This window comes from Mustela putorius, unplaced genomic scaffold (assembly GCF_011764305.1).
Source record: "Mustela putorius furo isolate JIRA1106 unplaced genomic scaffold, ASM1176430v1.1 tig00004007_pilon_pilon_pilon, whole genome shotgun sequence".
NCBI lineage: Eukaryota > Metazoa > Chordata > Mammalia > Carnivora > Mustelidae > Mustela > Mustela putorius.
The window spans coordinates 4,211,680-4,232,736 of NW_025422145.1; the positions used below are offsets into that span (position 1 = coordinate 4,211,680).

The following is a 21,057-nucleotide window of genomic DNA, read 5'->3' on the forward strand; positions in this document are numbered from 1 at the left end:
CCAAAGGCAGATGCTTAACCAACTGAGCCAGCCGGGTGCTCCTATGTCCTTTCGAGAAATGTCTATTCTAGTCCTTTACCCATTTTTAAATCAGGTTAGTTATTTTTCTGTTGAGTTGGGGGAGTTCTGTATATATTCTAGGCATTAACCCCTTATCAGATTGGTGATTTGCAGATATTTTCTCCCATTCCATTGGCTGCTTTTCACTCTGTTGACAGTGCCCTTTGATACACAGAAGTTTTCCATTTTGATAAAGCCCAAGTATTTTTTTCTTTTGTTGCGTTGGTGTCATATCAAAGAAGTCATCACCAAATTCAGTGTCATAAAGCTTTCCCTGGTGTCTTCTTCTAGGAGTTTTATAGTTTCAGTTCTTATGATTACGTCTCAGTCAAAGTGATTCTTAGGGGCCAGAATACGGATGCAAAGTAAATATTAGAATCACTACTATTCATTTTTGGTAACTGACTTCTGGTACGTGCATAGACTGTATAGTTGAGTAAATAATGTTATGTATGCATTTGTTAAAGAGTGCAAATAGCAGTTGCCACGATGAGTCGTAAGAGGATGACAGGATGCTGGGCTGGAACAGGGTCTTAGGAAGAATCTCAAACTGCTGGCTTAACAAGAACAAAGTCCTTGGTTCAAACCCTGGGCGGGCCAGACAGATGGTCTCTTGATGACATCTGTCCCTGGGAACACACGTCAAGTAAGTAGCTCAGTGCTAGGCCCAAAGGAGTGCTTGGCACATGCTGACCAGTATTTTTTATCCCTCATCTCATTTGTAGTCAATAAACCTTGATTTGTTCATAAATAAACAGGAATGCCCTCTTCTGTCAAATATACACTTTAGGCACTTTCCTACTGGTCATGGGAGAAGGGAATTAGGAACTAGGATGGAATCAGCATTAACCTTGGGGTTAATGCTGGAAACCAGCTCAAAATTAAAACATTACCAGCGATAGCATCTCTTCGTATATAAGTAACAGGAAGCTAGTTTGAAAGGGTAACAGGAGAAATTAGAGCCATATCTTGGATGGCCTAATTTAGTCCTTTATTGATAAGCATTTGAGATAAAACATAGTCTAACACTAATGATGTAATACACGTGTACATGGCTTACCTGACCTTGCTCATCCTCTTTGTTCGCTTAACCCAAGGTTTCTACATTATTTGGAAAAGGTCGTCTACCGGGAGGTTACTAGATACAATGGGAAAAAAGTACCCCAAGTTCCCCTAAGCTCGTCTTCACATACTTCATTTACACTGAGTAACTGACCCACAAGGTTTCCTATCAGCACTATTTCCAATTTGGCACAGGGATCATCCCTATAGCACAGACTGTGAAAATGAACACAGATCCTATCAGGTCACACTTACAGGTAAAGCATGTGGGGGCTTAACATAAATGATTAATTAAATGGCTTCAGAAACCGCATAGAGAAAAAAGTCTTTGGATTAAAAGCACCAGTGAAACAGTTCCTGGTGCCCACATGTGGCAGGCTGTTGGTAATTTTTAGCAGCTTTCCATTGTTCAAGAATTGCTTAGGCATAAAATAAACTGAGCTCCAATATGTGATGTGTGTTCCATTAATGTTCTGGCAAATTCCTTTCCAGCTGTACTTTGATCAGAATTGAAAAGAAGAGAGAAAAGTCCAAGGAAAGGCAGTGTTAGTCTCTTACAGACCACACAGAAATACATATTTCAAAGAAGAACTTTTTTGGGGGGGGCGGTTAAAATGTACATTTTGAAGGAAGAACCTGGTAGTGTATTATACTGTCCACAGTGTGAAATCATTAGCATTTTAGCATCAGGATTGAAAGAACCTGGAAAATCATTCTTTTTTTTTTTTTTTTTTTTTTTTTTTTTTTTTTTTTAAGATTTTATTTATTTATTTGTCAGAGAGAGAGCGAGCGAGAGCGAGCACAGGCAGACAGAGTGGAAGGCAGAGTCAGAGGGAGAAGCAGGCTCCCTGCGGAGCAAGGAGCCCGATGTGGGACTCGATCCCAGGACGCTGGGATCATGACCTGAGCCGAAGGCAGCTGCTCAACCAACTGAGCCACCCAGGCGTCCCTGGAAAATCATTCTTTACCTAGATATTATGTGTTAATTCTTTTTTGGGGGTAGGGAATATATCTTTTATTTGAATATTTTCCTATAGGACTCAATCCTCTGGTGTTTATCTGTGTGTTCTGAAAAAGAATTCAGGACACAATATGTCACAACACATTTTGGAATAAAGCCAGCCAGAAAGGTATCTTGAGCCTAATTTTCTCTTAAGTAATTATCTGTATATATAACTTTTATTTTTTATTTTGTAAAGATTCCATTTATGTGTCAGAGACAGAGGAGAGAGAGTGAACACGTGTAGAGGGAGGAGCAGAGGCAAAGGGAGAAGCCGGCTCCCTGCTGAGCAAGGAGCCCAAGGTAGGACTTGATCTCAGGATCCAATTTTAACCTGAGCCCAAGGCAGACACTTAACCATCTGAGCCACCCAGTCGTCCCTGTGAATGTAACTTTTAAAAACCAAAAAGAAGGGCATCTGGGTGGCTCAGTGGGTTAAGCCGCTGCCTTCGGCTCAGGTCATGATCTCAGGGTCCTGGGATCGAGTCCTGCATCGGGCTCTGTGCTCAGCAGGGAGCCTGCTTCTCTCTCTCTCTCTCTGCCTGTCTCTCTGCCTACTTGTGATCTCTCTGTCTGTCAAATAAATAAATAAAAGCTTAAAAAAAGAAAAAGAAAAACCAAAAGAAATTCCCTGCACTGGCCCTGAACTTTATATTAGGCCACATATTAAAAAAAAAAAAATTGAATAGGGATGTTAGAAAAATGTGTATAAGCCATTGAATTAAACTAAACGGGCAGCACGAAATAATGATGAATTAGCATATGAAAAACCTCAGTTCAGGCAAACAAGAAACAAAGGGAAATCTGTGACAGAGTTATTCCAGGTGTGATCTGTGGACCTCTGATTCCGTTTATATGAAATATCGGATTTGATGCTATCCCACAACTTTTTTTTTTTAAAGTAATGTCTGCACCCCACATGGGGCTCAAACTGTCAACCTGAGATCAAGAGTCGCAGGCTGTGTGGCTGAGCCAGTCAGGCGCCCGGCTGCCCTACTATTGCATTGTTATTTCGCAAGATTAGCCCACAATGAGTTGGAAATTAAACAAACGACTTAAAAAGCAAACACATACTAGTCTTTCGCTACAGGCAATTTGAGGACCACTAGACTACAGTAACGAAATTCACCATTAAGCTCTCATAGTGAATTTCATTTTTAAGAGGGAAAAATTAATCTTACCAAGACGCGGTGAGGTGGTGAGAGTGGCACAGCTCTGTGACTCTGCGAAGAGCCACTGAATGAGACATTTCAAAAGGGCGAATTTTTGCAGTGCCATTTTTTTTTAAACAGAAATAGAAAAATCCACCCTAATACTCTCCAGGGACTCCCAAGTAGCCAAAAACAGTCTTGAAAAAGAACGGAGTTGGAGGTCTCACCCTTCCTGATTTCAACATTTACTACAAGGTGACAGTAATCAAAACAGTGTAGTCCTGGCATAAAGAGAAACACATAAGCCAATGCAACAGAATTCAGAGTTCTTAGATTACCGTGTATATGGTCAGTGGCCTTCAACACAAGTGCCCAGGGGGAAAGGACAATCTTGTCAATAAATGATGCTGGGAGAATTGGGTATCACATACAAAAGAATGAAGATGGAACCTTCTCTTACACCATAGACAAAAGTTAACATGGATTAAAAGACCTAAATGTAAGACCCAAGACTATAAAAATCCTAGAAGAAAACATAGAGAAAAAGCTCCATGACACTGGATTTGGCCATAATTTCTTTTCTTTACTTTTTTTTTTTTTTTAAAAGATTTTATTTATTTGAGAGACAGACCACAACTGGCAGAGAGGCAGGCAGAAAGAGGAAGGGAAGCAGGCTCCCTGCTGGATCCGAGGAGCCCGGGATCATGACCCAAGCTGAAGGCAGAGGCTTTAACCCACTGAGCCACCCAGGTGCCCCTGGCCATAATTTCTTAGAAGAATACCTAACGCACAGGTAACAAACCCACAAATAGACGAATGCCACTGTATCAAACTTAAAAACTTAGGTGCCTCAAAGGACACTATCAGTAGAGCAAAAAGGCAACGCAAAGAAAGGGACAAAATATTCGCTCATCATGTATCTGAAAAGGGGTTAATAACCAGAATATACAAATAACTTCTGCAGTGTAATAGCAGAAAAACAAACACTTTGATTAAAGATGGGCAAAGGACTCAAATAGATTTATCTCCAGAGATGATATACAAATGGCCAACAAACATATGAAAAGATGCTTAACAGCACTAATCATGAGAGAAAGGCCAATCAAAATCACAATGAGAGGGACACCTGGGGGGCCCAGTCCTTAAGGGTCTGCCTTCCACTCAGGTCATGATCTCAGGGTCCTGGGATCAAGAGCCCCGCATCAGGCTCCCTGCTCGGCAGGAAGCCTGCTTCTCCCTCTCTTACTCCTTGTGCTTGTGTTCCCTCTCTCACTGTGTCTCTGTCAAATAAATAAATACAATCTTAAACAAACAAACAAACCCACAATGAGATATCATCTCATACTACCAGAATGGATGCTATTCAAAGGAACATAAATTAGTAAGTGTCCGTGAGGATGTGGTAACACTGAAACCCTTGCATACTGTTGGTGGGAGTGTGAAATTCTCCATACTACAGAGAACAGTATGGAGCTTCCTTCATAAGTTAAAAATAGAATCCCCAGATGATCCATCAATCCCACTTCTGGGTATATGACCCAAAGAACTGAAAGCAGGATCTCGAAGAGGTATTTCCAAGCCCATGCACCTAGCACCATTCTTCACAATAGCCAAGACATGGAAGCAATGCAGGACCCACTGACAAGTAGATAAACAAAATACGGTATATCCAAATAATAGAATATTATCCAGCCTTAAAAATGAAGGAGATCCTGTCACAACCTACAACATGAACGAACCATGAAGACTTGTTAAGTGCATAAGCCAGTCACAGAAAGGCAAATATTGTATGATTCTGTTTATATGAAATATCTGAAGTAGTCAAATTCATATGTATGTATGTATATACGTATCTATTTAAATGCCAGGGTAGGTAACACTCAATATTAGTTTCAGGGGTACAATACAGTGATCCGGCAATTCTGTACTTGACTCCGTGCTCATGGTGGTAAGTGTTCCCTTTAATCCCCAGCACCTAGTTCACCCATCCCCCCCCCCCCAAAGTAGTCAAATTCTTAGAAATGGAAGTGGAATTGTGATTGTCAGCCCCCCCCCCCCCCCAGGAAGGGGCTGGGGGCTGCTGCTTAAGGGATACAGTTTCGGTTTTGCAAGACAAAAAGTTTCTGGAGATCTGTTGCATAACAATGTACTTAACACGACTCAGCTGCCCATTTTAAAATGGTTAAGATGGCAGGAAAAAAAAAGGGGGAAGGTATACCTTATAGTATGCAAATGATATCCCCAAAAAAGTTATGAGAAAATTTTTAAGAAGCAAATTATACAACTATTTGTAACATAAAAAATGTGGATATAGAACAGAAATAAAATGTAAGAATCTACTGAGAAAATGTTAACAGTGTTTGTGTCACAGTTGAAAAAAATGTCTATTAGACTCTTCTGGAAGAAGCAGCTCAGTTACCCGCTGTATAAAACAAGGCGCTGTCTGGTTGTGGGAGAAGCAAGAAAGGCGCTAGCTACCTGGGCTGGAGTGCTTGTAGTCACAGGAGATGGAGATTCGCTAACTTTCGGCTCACTTGGGGACGCGGCTGACCCCTGTGACTCCTGGCTGGCCGGCTGGTCTGGAGACAAGGCATCACTGCTGTCTTCGTCAAACGAGAAATCGCCCTGAGTCTGAGGATAGTCCTCCTTCCCAACACCTAAAGAGAGAAGCGATTTTTAGCTTATCTTGGCCTTGGAATACCAAGCTTAAAATGATAAAGAAAGAGAAACACTGTTTACTACAAGAACAGAAGCAGCTGGCTGAAAAAGAAAAAAAAGAAATTGAACATAATGTACTTCCCAGGGAAAGAACGCACTGCTACCTATGATGAGTACTTGGGGGAGAAGTCAGACCTGACCAGATCAAGCCTTTGGATCCCACTCCCAGTTTCCGGAAGTACAGAAGAAAAGAAAAGTTTTTAGTGACACTGGGAATGTGAATGCATTCAGTAAGATCCAGCGTGTGGACCAGCTAGAGGACACAACAAGGCCTGCTCCCCAACAGATACACGGTAAGAAAAGAGAGGAGGAGGAAGACCCACACAGGAGATTAAGATTTAAGAGAGACATCAGCCAAAGACAACGTGTGGCCCTTGTGTGGATCCTGATTTGGATACAAGTGTTAAAAAGCACTGAGAGGTGTGAGAGAAAATGGGGCCGTGACTCGGTGTCTGTTGACGAGTCCTACTTCTGGGAGAGGCCCTGTTATACCGACGTCTTACCTTCTGCAGCTCCATTTCTTTGGGACTGAATGGAATAATCACTGAATGTACTACTTAGGATCACTGACTAGAAACTGCCTAAGATTTAAACTCATACTAATGCAAAATACCAAGTCCCCAGACTAATGGAAACTATAATAGTTTTTATAGTAGGATATTAACTTTTCAAAACTGCTTGCTGAGTAAGTGGTATTATTCCAGATTTTTTTCTCTACTAAAACTTATGCCAGAAAAGAGTACATGTATGTGTGTGTGTTGGGGGTGCGGGGGGGAAGAGTTGGCAACATTATTAACTAAGTATAAGAGGATCAGGATGAAAGGGCAGATATTACCCTTTTTAATAAACACATCTGTACTCATGTGCGGTTTACTTTGCTGAACTAACACAGAACAAGCGATTTATCTTTCCTAGAAGTAAACAGAATTGAGAGGAATTAAACAGAGTAATGTAAAAAAGTTAACTTAGAAAACATCATAACGAAATTGGAACCTAAGGACATCAACCTCAGATGTGACAAGAGGAATCCTGTATTAACTGGTAAGAGACGCCAGTCTTAGCATACATAAAGAAATAATAATAACGGGACGTGGTCCAAGTGTTAATCAATTTCTGCTTCACGCAGAAAACAACACTCATGACTGGTGCTGGCTTTTTGGATTAAATTTGTTTTAAACTTCTAAGTTCCTCTTTCTCGCAGAAAAGCGTATATTGCGTATATTTTTAGGGTCTTACCTATAATTGCCTCCTTAACACTGGAGTCTACGGGAAGGATGTTCTTCTCTACCAGCTCCATAGGACCAGGTCTTTGAGCAATCTTTTCATTCAGATCATCCGCTAGTCGAGCTCGTTTCAGCTTCATCTGAGTGGCCTGCAGAGAGGGCTCTGCAAATGTCTCTAGAAGAAGAAACCCAGTTTTAGCCATGACTTGAATTACTCTCTTCCATAATGTTATTTCAGGCCAGGAGAATTTAATTTAATTTAAACTGGCTTAAAAGCATTCGTATTTATGTGTGCTCGATGTATTTACAGACAGAGAAAATGACCACCTGAGAATGCTCTGGTATACATTTATGTATTTTTAGTCCTGGACACTTTATATTGTCTATACAGTGCCCTCAGACTCAAATGAACATGGACTGAAGCCCAGAACCGGGGTACTGCTACTGTTCATTTCTGGCAGGAGGGCCACACTCACATTTATTAGGTGCTGGAAATATGGAGGATGGGCAAGGGAGATGAGGTCCGCGGCTCAGGAAGGACACAGTTGTAGATTCGGCTGCACTGCAAAGCCAGTGCCTAGAAACGGGGGCCACTGGATCTTACTTAGGTTATAAACTTTTTCTGCAGGAGTTAATGGGAAGAGCTACATACAGATCATATTCTCAGGCTGATCCCTAGGTGTCTCAAAGTCGGTCATCATCATTAAGAATCTGGGTTTAGTTCTGGATATGTAACTCTGAAATATCTAATTACAGGGTAACTATTGGTCCTAAAGAAGCCTCAATTCATCTACTACAAATGGACGGGTTGTACAACAGATGCGAAACTAATGTAAGTATCGTAACTCATTCATTTGGGTAATTCTGTCAGTGACTTGCATTTCTGGTACCTCTCATTAACATTTTATAACATTGTTCTCAATAATGTTTATAACTGATAAAAAAAAAATGGTGAGGTGTTAACCCAAAATTCTGAGTTGACCGTTACTTGCCTCATATATAGTAGGTCTTTGCATGAGATTCCCCTTAAGTAATCTCAGGAAAACTGATGTTCTTTTTTTGGCAGGTAAAATATCCTGGCTGAAGCCCAAAGCTCGCCAAAAGCCCATGGCCTATAGACTACTCTCCAGCACAGCTGAACACTTTTCTTTCCACCAGTTGAGTTACATGCTTACCGAAAGTCAACCTTGATTATCCACAAAACAGTTCCTATCAGTTCATATCTGATTTAGTTGAACTAAATGTTATAGGAAAATAATAAGCTTCGAAAATAAAATTATTTCTTGGGAACCTAATTTTAAGTCCTTTGGGATGATTTGATAAAGGCGAGTCATTAAAAAACAAACTGGTATCAAATTAGGGCAATTTGGGGCATCTGGGTGGCTCAGTGGGTTAAGCCTCTGCCTACGGCTCAGGTCATGATCTCAGAGTCCTGGGATCGAGCCCCACATTGGGCTTTCTGCTCAGTGGGAGCCGGTTTCCCACCCCCCCCCCCCATCCCGCTTGCCTCTCTGACTACTTGTGATCTCTGTCGAATAAATAAATAAAATCTTAAAAAAAAAAAAAAATTAGGGCAATTTAACAACTAAACTGTTTGGGGGGGAAAATGACAAAATCTAGGATTTTCAACTCAGATTGCTTTTCAAGTGTCTTTATGTTGTTTTTCCCACTCTAAATGGAAACTGTAGATGATGTATGACAGCTGTGGTTTATGCCAGAAAGACGATGATCGCGCAGATCACTCTCAGGTTGATGTTTAAATGCTTTGTTAACATCTAGGTAGGACAGTCTTTTTCCTCTTTCCCATCAACACAACCAAGTGTTATCAGCAGTATGTCTGGAAAAGCAGAAAATGAGAGGCTGGCATTTTTCATGTTTCTGTTCTTGTTCTTATCATCTCCTCATCTCCCAGCGCCGAGGTTGGATTTTAGCTGAACTTCAGAAAAATAATTTAGACTTTTGCCTGATCCAATTCGATCAAAATTGGGATAATGTTAAAATAAGCTGAGGGGTGGTTGGAAGTTCTCTTTTAAATTACTGATGATAAATTCTTTCTTATTTCAAAAATCCCAACTCGAGAACAGATGTCCTAAAAACATCACTTATGGTTCATTCATATACACGATTAGGTTTTTAAATGTTGAGTTATCTTTTTTAAAAAAGCAAATATGATTCCTTTGGATAGTTAACTGTATTTGCCTTGGTTTTATGGTATTAATAAAGCCAGTTACAGTTAGAAGGCAAGTTGAAACAGCATTGTTCCTTCAAAAAATGTCCGGTATAGGTCAAGTAGGCACCGAAGGAGACACTTGTCCAGTTAACTTACTGGTACATTTGCCTACCCCCCTGATAGCAGGGATAAATGCTAGCTGTTCGGATCCTACCGCTGCCGTTCTGGAAAGGCTCCTAGTCCTTCGGACTGCTGAGAATATAACCGAAAGCAGTGAAAGGCACAGACCTCTCACCTCCCACCCCAGATAGAAAGACTGTCCCATAATCACAGACTCTCTGGAGTAAAAGAGACCCTACTTCGGGCTATAGATCTCAACTTGATCTTGCAGTTTCTTTACAATGTCCTTACTGTGGTGTCAGCCTGTGCCTAGTCCCTATCATAGCAGCCCATCTCTTGCCAATCGAGCACTTTTGACAATCTGTGATTCATCTGTTTTGCCTGCTTATCATCTGTCTGTGCCATCACAATGTCAGCTTCATGGAGGCAGGAATCCATTTGGCTCATTTGTTGGGTCTCTGGTGTCTAGCTCACCAGCCAAGGAACCACCACTTCAAATGAGGGCAACCTTAGTGCTTCCAGAAGGTTTTTGGACATGTCTGACCTTTAGGATATTATTTCTTATGTTGAACCACGATATAATACTTTGTTTTGTAATACCAATGTAATTCTAATATTGACTCTATCATTAGGCCAGAAGAACAAATATAATAGTCCTTCTACTTGAGAACTGTCTCTCAATCTTTTGAGAAATTTTCAGATTCTTTCTGTATCATCTCAGGGTTGAACACACTCAAGAGTATCACAGGGTCAAGCTTCTGGTCTTGAGTAATAAATCAGTCAGAGAAGCAAACAACAAAAGAAAATGTAGTTTGGGAACTTATAGTGGGGAAGCCAGCTTTCAAATATGGTCTTAGAGAGAAAAATATCCTGGCCTGAGCCACATGTCTCACCAGAGTTGGAAGAGAGCTGTCCCTGCCATCACTTCACAGGTGATGAAGCCAGACCATAGAGAAAACCTGGGGGCTGAGTGGAGGGTGTTTATGTTAACAGTCAGATCAAGAGGGATTGTTGTGGGTAAGTAGCAACAAACACAAGACGTTAGGTGTGGGCACTGTACAGGTATGTAACAGGGTCTGGTAGCTGAAAATCTAGGGTTACTCGTGGCCACTGACTTAATGGACTTATGTTCCTCACTGATGAAGAAATTCTCTGGACCAAAAATGTTTTTCCAGAACAGATGGTAGAGACATCTACGACACCAGCTGGCAGGGGAAGAGTCCACAAATTGGTTATTTGGAGATTCAAATGCCCCTTCCCTACGTATCTAACATAAGATTTTAGCTTAGGGTCTTCATGTTGCCATCCAATTTGGAGGATGCCAGTCTGTTGGGTGAAAAGTTATTAAAGTGGAAAAAAAAAACCCAGCAGTGGTGGAATTCTCATTTCTTTTCTTGATAAAATGCAGCAAAACAAGCAGAAATAAAAATTTTACCTTCTAAAATGTGCATCCTGACAAGTTCAGAACGATCTGGTCGGCTCCGAATCTTATGCTTCAAAAAGTTTTCAGTCTTTAAAAAAAAGAAAGAGAGAGAGAGAGAGAGAGAGAAAGTCTTACCATAAATTGTTTATGACTTATTGTGGTTGTACATTTTTCTCTCAAGGTACTCCATTTAAATAAATTGTACACTCTTTGGTCATGATTTTGGGAAGTAAAGAGTAGAAATTAGTACTTTGAAAAGCTATTATCCAATACATAATTTAAATTGCAGCCTTCAAAATTGTAACAGGGATTTGAAGTGCACACGGGCATAAAGTAAGCACTTTACAGACTTTTATTTTAAAACTTGGAGAAGGCAAAAGCTTATAATTTAAACAGACAGCAGATTTTGATCATTTAAATAGCTAAACATCTACACTTCAGGACACAGAAAAATCCACCTAAATTACAAATTTCTTTAAAATCCTAATGTATGTTTGTTGGCAAATTCATATCCTTGATGATATTTTCTTATTCAGAAGAATTCTCAACTTGAACAATAAGGCTTTCAAATGGGTTTTCTGTTTTATAAGATGCTAAGAGATTATCACTGAGTTCTGGGAAAATTCCTATGGAATTTTTGGAACATTCTTATTTTTGTATTGCATGATAGAAGTTTTCCCTAAAGGAAAAAGAACGAATGTGCACAAGGGTCCTTTTAGAGAAAAATAATAAACATGAAATCAATGTGCAAATAGGACAGAGACCTCTCAAAGAGTGAAGCAGGGCTGAGCCTAGCTACATTTTTTATTCAGCAAATCCTCCTGCCCTTCAAAGGTACAGCTACCACGGACCCAGTCAAGAAACTACTTAAAGATGGGAAGTCAGGACAAGACCGGGCTGTTAGTCTGCCAGGGTTGTAAATGGCAAAACTACTCCATCATTATTCTAAAAACTGTTGGTATGCCCTGAAAGCAACAAAGTGAGGTGTGCTTTGTCCTTTATGGACAAAACTAGTTACAAGTCTTAAAAGAACAAAATTTGAACGTCATGCATTTTCTACAAACTCCCAAGATAAAACTACCTGAGAATATATTACTCTGCACACCACATGTCCTGAAAATACACTGCATTTTCTCTATTGACAATATTTATAAGTTAAGACTGCTACTTGCCGACAGGTACTTTAAAATAAAAGAGAGAAGCAGAGAAGGAGAACATTTGAAACTGGAATTTCTTACTCTGGCTCGTTCCAAGCTTTTTATCTGCTCATGGAATGCAGCTGGGCTCTTCAAAGCTGTGAAAAGAACAGGAATCATTTCGGGAGCAGAGACAGAGGTGTTAATATTTCAGTCAAACGTTAGGGTACGTTATGTTGATGTTCCCTCCTCATCTTATTAGTTTGTATCTATGGTTCCGTTTATTACTAGTTCCTTTAGGAGATGTGCGAAATTGGAAACCTAAATGTTTCAGAATGAAAGCTATGTCTTCACAAATAAAACAAGTAAACAGTAAAATAGAGCTGTATACACAATGAAAATGCAAATACCAGGTCAGATGGTTCCAACCAACAGTTGGGCTAAATCACCATCACCAAGGGAACTGTGTGGGGATTCCTTGACAGGTCTTTGCTCTTAGTGATCCTATAAGATGATGGAAAAAGCCCAAATGTCCTTAGGATCTAATCTTGAACACGAGGGCACTCTGCACTTCCCTTGAGCAGAGCTGAGTTACCGTATACTGTGACCACATGTGCTCCTAGCCCGATGCACTGTGGTCCATCACAAGTACACTGTTGATCATTACAGAGACTTTGCAAGGTAGGTATTAGCCCCAGGACAGATAAAAAGGCTCAAAGCGGTTCAAGGACTGCTTGAAGTCAAACAACTAGATTGTGGTCAAAGTAGAACTGAAATCTAGAATTGTGAATGAGAAAGTTTTGTGCTTTTTCTATTGTATAACAATACAGCTTACTCTAAAGACATAGTGTTTCTTTAATATGTTAACTATTAGTACTTTAAATATTCCAGAATCCCAGAATGAGGATAAGCAGTGTTTCGCTAAAACATCACTTACTATAGTATTTCTATCAATTATCTTTGCAAAATCTTTTGTGTGTACATCTACTTATAACCAGTCAGATAACATGGATGGGATTTGGGCTATGCTTACTTGGGCTGTCACCTCCAAAACTTGGCCTTTGCTTTGACTTGGCAGAATTATTTTCGGCTCTGGCACTTGACACTGCAAAGATTCCCCAGCCCAAACAGCTTTGACTAGGGACCAGCTCCTAACAGAGGACTAGTGGTGGTGTCTTAAATATCCTAATTCGATACTATCTGACCGGTTCATCATCAGGAATGTAGTGGTAGAGAAGTCTGGCAGATTACCAACCCAGCTTTTGTGTCTATCATAATATGAGATTTAAAATATTTAGATAATTAATAGTAATCCAGAAAAAAAATTTTACTGGGAAAAATATCTACTGCAGAGAAAAATTGTTCTAGGAACCAAAAAAAAAAAAGGTTAATATCAATGAGTCAGACCACAGGGAAGTATAAGTATGGTTTGTAACTTCTCTTTAGTCTTTTAAAGCCAAATAAATTACTTTTTAGAGAAATCAATTTTTAGATAAACACTCATATAAATAATCCTAACACCAAAGCAACCAATCTTCCCCTCTAAAATATAAAATCACCTCCCAACTTAGTGAGTAAAGGTAAGAAGACAATGGGCAAATATTCTTAAAATTAATCAACTTTTAAAAATGAAGGAAGGAGGCATCAAGACATTTGGAAGTCAGGTGTATGTGGGCAAGAAAGGGTGTATTAATTGTAAGTAGAATGCTTATCAGTCCTGTAACTGAGATGCCCTTCATTCCAGACCAGACACTATATTGTATCAAAGGTAATTATTTTGAATTAAAGTAGAACGAGGCTTTTTAATTAATTTTATCATCCTACTTTTGCAAGTCTAAGTAACAGCAGACCTATTACGTAGAGATGACTTCAATTATTTCAAAACTAAAACAAATGTTCATGCATGAAGTAAGACCTGATCTTAACCCGGTTTCCCAGTTTTCTTTATGTAATACAGAATTCAGGTCCATCTTTTAAGCTGCATCTGGCTTTCAGAATGTATTTGAGATGATTCTCTTAGGCTGGCACTTTGATGCCTGGTTTTCCTTCTCAGCACGTGTGGTAATCGTATTATGGACCCAATGGACACAGCTCAAAGCAGAGTGTGCTCCAGGCTCTCCTCGGGCACGTGCATTGTGCTACGTCACCCTGGAGGTGACAGCGGCGCTGAAATCTTACGTGGCATGATGCCCTGGTCCACCAGTTGCTCCCTTGTCCTCCTCTGCTGCAGCCTCAGCTGGAGCACTGTGAAAAGGAAAGAATCACCATTGGAGTTTATGAGCAAGGACGGGATCCAACTCGCCAAGCCCCAGGGGGGATACAACTAAGCTTTATTAAACACCTTCTATTCCTAACTGAGTAAGGATACCACCTGGCACCGTCGGACTGATAGGAAATTGATGTGTAGTTTCTACCTGTTTGCAATCACAACGTACCTCAGCCAATAAACCAATAAGCCAAAGTGGTTGACTTACTAATAAAATAGTCTAATTGGTAGAAACAGAAATGTGGGATTCCTTTACATTAATTTGGGTTTTTTTTTTTAAAGTAAGTTAATAACAAAAATTTATTTTAAGATTGACTTGTTTGGAGAGACTTGTGCCATCTGGAATGAGTTTTAAATAGCTCTAATGAAGACCAAATTTGTAATAAAAATTAGACCTGTGAGATATTACTAATGAGCCAAAGGAAAATTTCTACATTAAAAGCTTAAAGTTTAATAATCTTTGCACAAACATAACACCATGTCTCATTCTACAAGTTCTCAAAAAGCTGAAATCAATTGATATCATTTTAATGAAGAATAAATGAATCATTAGAACTTGTAGGGAATGAAGAATACATCACAAAATTTAAAAGTCCATTTTGCCAAATCTAATAAAAATAATTTTCCCCCTCGATTTCTCGAGCTTCCTTTCCTAGCATCTATTTTTTTTTCTTTAAATCTGGAAAATGAGCCAATTTCACACAAGAGGAATACATGAAGTAACTCTGAAAATTACTTTCCTTGGTTTACCTTACATTCAATTTTAAGTTTCTATTTTGCTTTTTATGGTTTTATCTGTGGATGAAAACCAAGGTGAGCTTCATTAAGGGTCTGAGTAAGGGTTGTCATGATGCTTAAAAAAAAAAAAATTACCTTCATGTATTTCTTGAAGAAAGAAAGAGAATGTTCTAGTGAGGGGGTGATGGCTGCAACAAGAGGCTAGCTCAGAGCAGTCTCGTACCCAGGCTCAAATGCAATGAACACAATGGCTCCTACTTCCAATAAACCCCAACAGCTAAAGATGCAGGGCCCACAGCCCTCATATCCTTGCTTTTTGCTCGCCCTTGTGCCGACTACAGAGCACAAGCCTAGTCAGACTTCCAAAACAGTCTAGACTGTAAAATGGCTTTTAAACACATCTCCTTATTCACTGTTAGATATGAAGGTCATCCTTTATTAAATACTGAAAAAAAATTGCTTTGCTGCTTCTGGGGGCCGTAGGATCACAAAGCATCAGTTGACGTCCCATTTAGAATCGAAGCAATTGACCCAAGATTCTATTACGTGAAGCAAAAGAAAAATTTAATGGGTCAAAAAAATATATGCACATGCTTCTCAGGACTAAAATGGTGTGTGCTACTTTGAATCAATTATGCTCTAACACAAAGATCTTTTCCCTGATAACTTATAGCTTACTGAGGATAGTATGTTCCCATCGCAGTACTTTACCAGGAACAAAAATAACCCCAAAGAGATGACCCGTGCATAGCATAGCACCCAGATGCCTGCGCACTCTAACTTTCTTCTGTGAATGCTAAAGCTAATAAATGCTTGTCTGAGTTTGAGACGGTCACACTCAGGAATCCCAACAAGAGGGGGCACCTGGGTGGCTCAGTGGGTTAAAGCCTCAGCCTTTGGCTCAGGTCGTGATAAATGGTCCTGGGATCGAGCCCCGCTTCAGACTCTCTGCTCAGCGGGGAGCCTGCTTCCCTTCCTCTCTCTCTGCCTGCCTCTCCGCTACTTGTGATCTGTCAAATAAATAAATGAAATCTTAAAAAAAAAAAAAAAAAAAAGAATCCCAACAAGAGGAATACTGAGAGGAGAAAAGGGTGAGAACAATGTCCAGTTCAAAGGCTGACACTTCTGGAACCCGGCGGTCCATGTCCGCTGACGCATCTCTAGCAGGAGTAGCCTTCCTTTCTCACAAGGGAGTCCTCAAAGAAAGGTGTAAAACAGAAAGGGTAACGCAAACATCACCAGCCCCCTTCTTTGGTTTAAAACAAGCAAACGAAGCACCATACTTGAGACAAATGTGTCAAACACAATACATATTTTTAGGGCAAATGGCATCTCGAAATGACGGATAGGTTGGCGACAACTTCATGTGCAAACCAACAGTGATGACAACGGCCCGGCAGCCTGGAAGTGTCTCCTGACCGCACACCCGGCAGCCGCACCCATGCACGGTGATGGCAGCGCCGGCAGCTCGAGCACCTTGGACTAGAAACCACGTTCTCATGCTGACATGCAAGGGCATGTGCTACCGCGAGGGTAACACGCAAAGTGAATGCATGTCACCAACGTTCAAGTCAAACCAACACCGAACGCGGACCACTTGTGTCTTCCATCCGGTTTCCTATGTGGCAAAACAAGCTTCCTATGTCACATTGCTGGGAAGGTAGGAGAATACGCTGCCCAATCAGTTCTCTCCCCCTTGCCTACTGAATTTTCCCAAGATGCACAATCATCACACTGCAGCTGGGGCGGCAGGCAGCCCCCCCGCAGGCACGTTCGCGGACTAGGGCCCACCCACTCGGGGTCTGCTACTGGCTGCAAGGTGCACATCTGGGACGCATGGCCGAGAGCAGCAGGAGCAGCAGCTAAGAATGGAAGGTGTGCTTTAAAGCGAAGCCATCAGCATGACCAGGAATGGATGAGGAGGCAGAGGCACAAGTAGCTAGCCAGGCTAAGACTGATGACCCAGACTGATTAGGGTTCACTGCAGCACAAAGTGGTCACGCGGGACACGTGATACTGAGTGTCGGGCACCAGGCCCTGCAGAGAGACTCGGGTACACCGCCACTTTGGGTTTTAACACTTTAAAAAAGTGGCCCATAGGAAAGATAACCTGATCAATCACAACCTGATCGAAGTTTCCCTGAGAATAACTACTGGTTATAAAAAGTATACAGAGGGGCTGACTCACAGTTCTGGGAAAGATCAAACTGCCTTTTAGGACTTGCCACTCATCAAACCAGCACACGAGTTCATGTTTAAGAAGTGACAGGCTACATCTGCACCCCGAAGGCAGAACGTCCAGGCCAGGAAAGACAAGGTTGTGTGACTGTCCTCCAACCACTGGAGCTGGGAGAAAGCAGCGGTGCTCAACCTGGACAGTGAATGGGTGCGGGGCCCTCAAGACGGACGACTTGACTCTGTTAACGACCAGGGAGCCGTCTGCCGTTGTGGGATCAAGATGCTTTCTCGGGGTTCTCGGGGGCCTTTATGAACTGAGCCTGGAGAGCATCTTCCTGGCCCCTGGCAGGCGACAGACTCATGTCCCCATGGAGACAGGGAAGGCCCACGATGCTGACCACCGCAGGGCCTGCTGCACAGTTGTCGTTCTTAAGACAAAGGAGGAAACTGTCATGCCGGCTGGTCTCTGGAAAACCTGACACATTCTGCACGTGTTGACAAGACAGCATTTCTGTGGCCGCAAACACAAGCCCAGACGCTGGTCCAGGCGTGCTTTCCTGTGGTGGCGGCAGGTGGTCGTACAGCTGCCTGAGAAACCAGTGTCCCGGGCAATGGCCTCGTGTCTGAAAACCGAACCTGACAGCATTCTTCCTGGCGCTGATGTGAGCTGATCAACTGAGCTACTGAGCAACTCCATCCCAGTACCTCATCCATGGCCTCCACCCTACTAGGAAACTGACTAAAATCGAGGGTTCTCCATGGCCATTTTGCAAATACTACATGCAGGATAAGAAAATGTGTAAATCTAGAGAATTCTGAGGGAGAAAAAGTAGTTCAAAATAGTGAGTGGCTCATCCTTTCAGGAAACAAAGGACATAGTAATAATAGAGTAAAATTGAATTCACGTTACAACTGCTCATATGGGAACATTTTCAAAGAATGTCTTTATCTTTTGAAAAAGGTAGAAATGAAATAATCCAACACATGGGCCCAGTAAATCCGTAAGTTTAAACTCAATGAGTTTAATTCCTAGAAGGAAGAAAGTCCTTATGTGGTCCATACAAGGTCTGACCATGAAGTGGTGAGACTAATCTCTTCATGCACAAACCAGCATCTTTTGAAATTACTGAAGATGTGTGAGACCATGAACATGGACTAATTTATATCCACTTCATTTAGAGAAAGACCTTTTTTTCATCAATTATTGAATTTTTCCATTTCAATATTTCAAGAAAGAAAAAGAAACACAATTATTAAAAAAATTTTATTTTTTTCAGTGTTCCAAAATTCAGTTTATTTTGAAAATTCTACTTCACGTTATTCTTTGCCACAACAGATAAAAACAATACTGATCAACACAAGTGTTTGCAACTTGTTCTTTTTCCAGAAAAGAAATGCAAAAATCTGATTTTTAACCACCATTCCAAAGAATGAAAGGGAGCTTATTATCTAATGTTAAAGAGGAAATGTCCCTCTAATTTGGCATCACAAATAGTTTACACATTAAAGAGTACTTTCTTTTAGTTCCTTTCCTCCACTTCTTAAATGAACCAAACTGCCTTTAGAACAAAACTTCAGGATTAGTTTCCTACAGAAAAAAACCCTTAAAATGCAATATCTTTCACATAATACTTATACCCCACTTCAAGATTCTCAGCTGCTTTCTGAACCATGGTGATATATCCTTTCTCTTTTGTTTCTATATGTATAATACTTGAAATGCTTCTGTAATATGGCATAATTAAAGTGCTTTTTCACTCTAAAGGGAAAAAAAGACCCATGTTATGCAGCATTTTAATAACAGACGGCAGTTTAGAACAAGTTGAACAAACCATAGCAAAGCAGAGTTTGGGGCAGGAGCTTTGCAAAGGGACAGCTGAGGACTGTATACTATAAAAACAAGGCAGAAATGACCCTTTCTGGGAAGCAGTGTGGCAGTCAGCCATGGTCTTGGAAATTCTTTATAAATAGCTGGTTTCAGTTATGGGGTAAGAAGGAGGGTAGGCTAAGAAGGGGAGGGGAGATGAGCAGCTGTCTGAAAGTTTAGAGGACTCAGTGTATGTTATTTCACTGCAGGACATCAGGCAGAAAAGACTGCAGAATCGTGAGGGCTGAAAAATAAAGGCCAAGATTTGAGCAGTCAAGTGAAGGCTGGGGAAACCAGGGGCGACAGCAACGATGGAAAACGAACGAACACTCTGGAATTGATTCTGTCTTGACTCTGAAGGCAGTATTAGGTAAAAAAAACAAGCCCCGGTTTCTGTTTTTAAATTTAATTTTTTTTCAAACAGATGTTTGAGTAAAGAGAAAAAAGTGATTGGACTTGGCAAAAATTGATTATGTATTGTTTAAACTGCATTAAATCAGGGGCCTGATCCTATAAATACAAGACAATGTTACCTTCATATTATCTTTTGAACAGGACGGGAGGGAGTAACGGGCCCCCACGTAGTATCACAGGACAATGAAATCTGAGGGCCCCATCCAGTCGGGGTCACAGGGGTTTATTAGAGCAGCGGTTCAGCAGGGAAATTGACACCTACACCTGCTTAGTCCACGGAAGGCCAAAAATTTCAAGTCTTGAAAAAATCTATATTCAGAGAGCAAAAGACTGATACACTTTTCCTTTTCCTTAAAAGTGGATGTTTAAAGAGGTGGTGGTGGTGATTAACACCGTTACTGCGACCACTACTGCTTCAGGTAACTTGGTAAAAGTAACCACTGCTTTTTTCCCCCAATATAAAACCGTAAGGATGTTTTTGAAGACTTTATTATTTCTTAAACCAGTTTTAGGTTTATAGCAAAACTGAGAGGGAAGTACAGATTTTCTGCATATACCCCAGCCCCCATACACACAGCCCTCCTCCACTATCAGGAGGATTAAAAAATTTAATTCCATTAAGATTCACATGCTTAAAGCTCTTTGCTGTGGATGGGTTTCTGTAGTCAGAGGGTAACAGCCACTTGCTGACAGGTTTCCTTCTGGGCCTGGGTCTCAGAAATACATCACCACACCACCAATGCCTCCATTAAAAATCTACGTTTTATGAGAATTTTTCTCTATTTATTTGTTGAGATAAAAGTGACACACACACATAATAAAGGCATTCAGAAGAAAAGTGAAAGTCAGTCCATCCCGTTCTGCAACTCTCAGCATTCTCCGCAGAGGTAACCACTGTGAAACGTTTATGGCCCCAGAGGGTATTTGGCGAATATTCCAGCTTATAAAATATGCAAAGGAGATACACAGGGTAGGATCATTCTATTCACGGAGGTTGGTGATTTGTTTGAAAAAAAGCCCCACAATATCTAGCTCATTCTTCTTATTGGCTGTATGAATGTACATGTATACATATGGATGTATCACCCTATGTATGAAAGTTTGCAGAGTTTTTGCTATTATCAACAATGCTGCACTGATTGTCCTCATTCAGTTTTGGGTATCCTTCCCATGATGATGATGATGATGATATACATAAAATGTATGATAATGGAACATGCATTTAAATTTCTGATAGAGGCACTTTGCAATCCAAATGGTTTGAGCAATCTATAGTCCCACTTACGAGGTAAGGGAGTGCCCTTCTGTCCACCCTTCCCCCACAATGTACATCATCATGTTTTAAGGTAACTTGATTTAAATTCAAAAACAAAGATCACTTCTACTCACCCAAGAATAATGGCAAATATTGTGCCAAAATAATGGTGAAATTTGATAAAATTAATCAGCAGTGAGGGACCAAAAGATATCAAAAGCATGAGCGAGCGTGATGGGGCAGGTTTTTGGCTGAATGGGGAGATATTTGTGGTGG

General features: G+C 40.7%; 1 protein-coding gene across 6 annotated transcripts in view; it reads right to left on the reverse strand.

Moving 5' to 3' along the window:
* MRTFB (myocardin related transcription factor B) overlaps nt 1-21,057 on the reverse strand; it is a 259,815-nt gene that overhangs the window by 42,582 nt on the left and 196,176 nt on the right. For all 6 annotated transcript variants that reach the window (XM_045072094.1, XM_045072097.1, XM_045072095.1 and 3 more), the window contains 5 exons: nt 14,242-14,307; nt 12,166-12,221; nt 10,940-11,015; nt 7,228-7,389; nt 5,752-5,930 (listed from right to left, as the gene is read on the reverse strand). In XM_045072094.1, the coding sequence (XP_044928029.1) occupies nt 5,752-5,930; nt 7,228-7,389; nt 10,940-11,015; nt 12,166-12,221; nt 14,242-14,307 (539 nt within the window). The remainder of the gene's footprint in view (nt 1-5,751; nt 5,931-7,227; nt 7,390-10,939; nt 11,016-12,165; nt 12,222-14,241; nt 14,308-21,057) is intronic.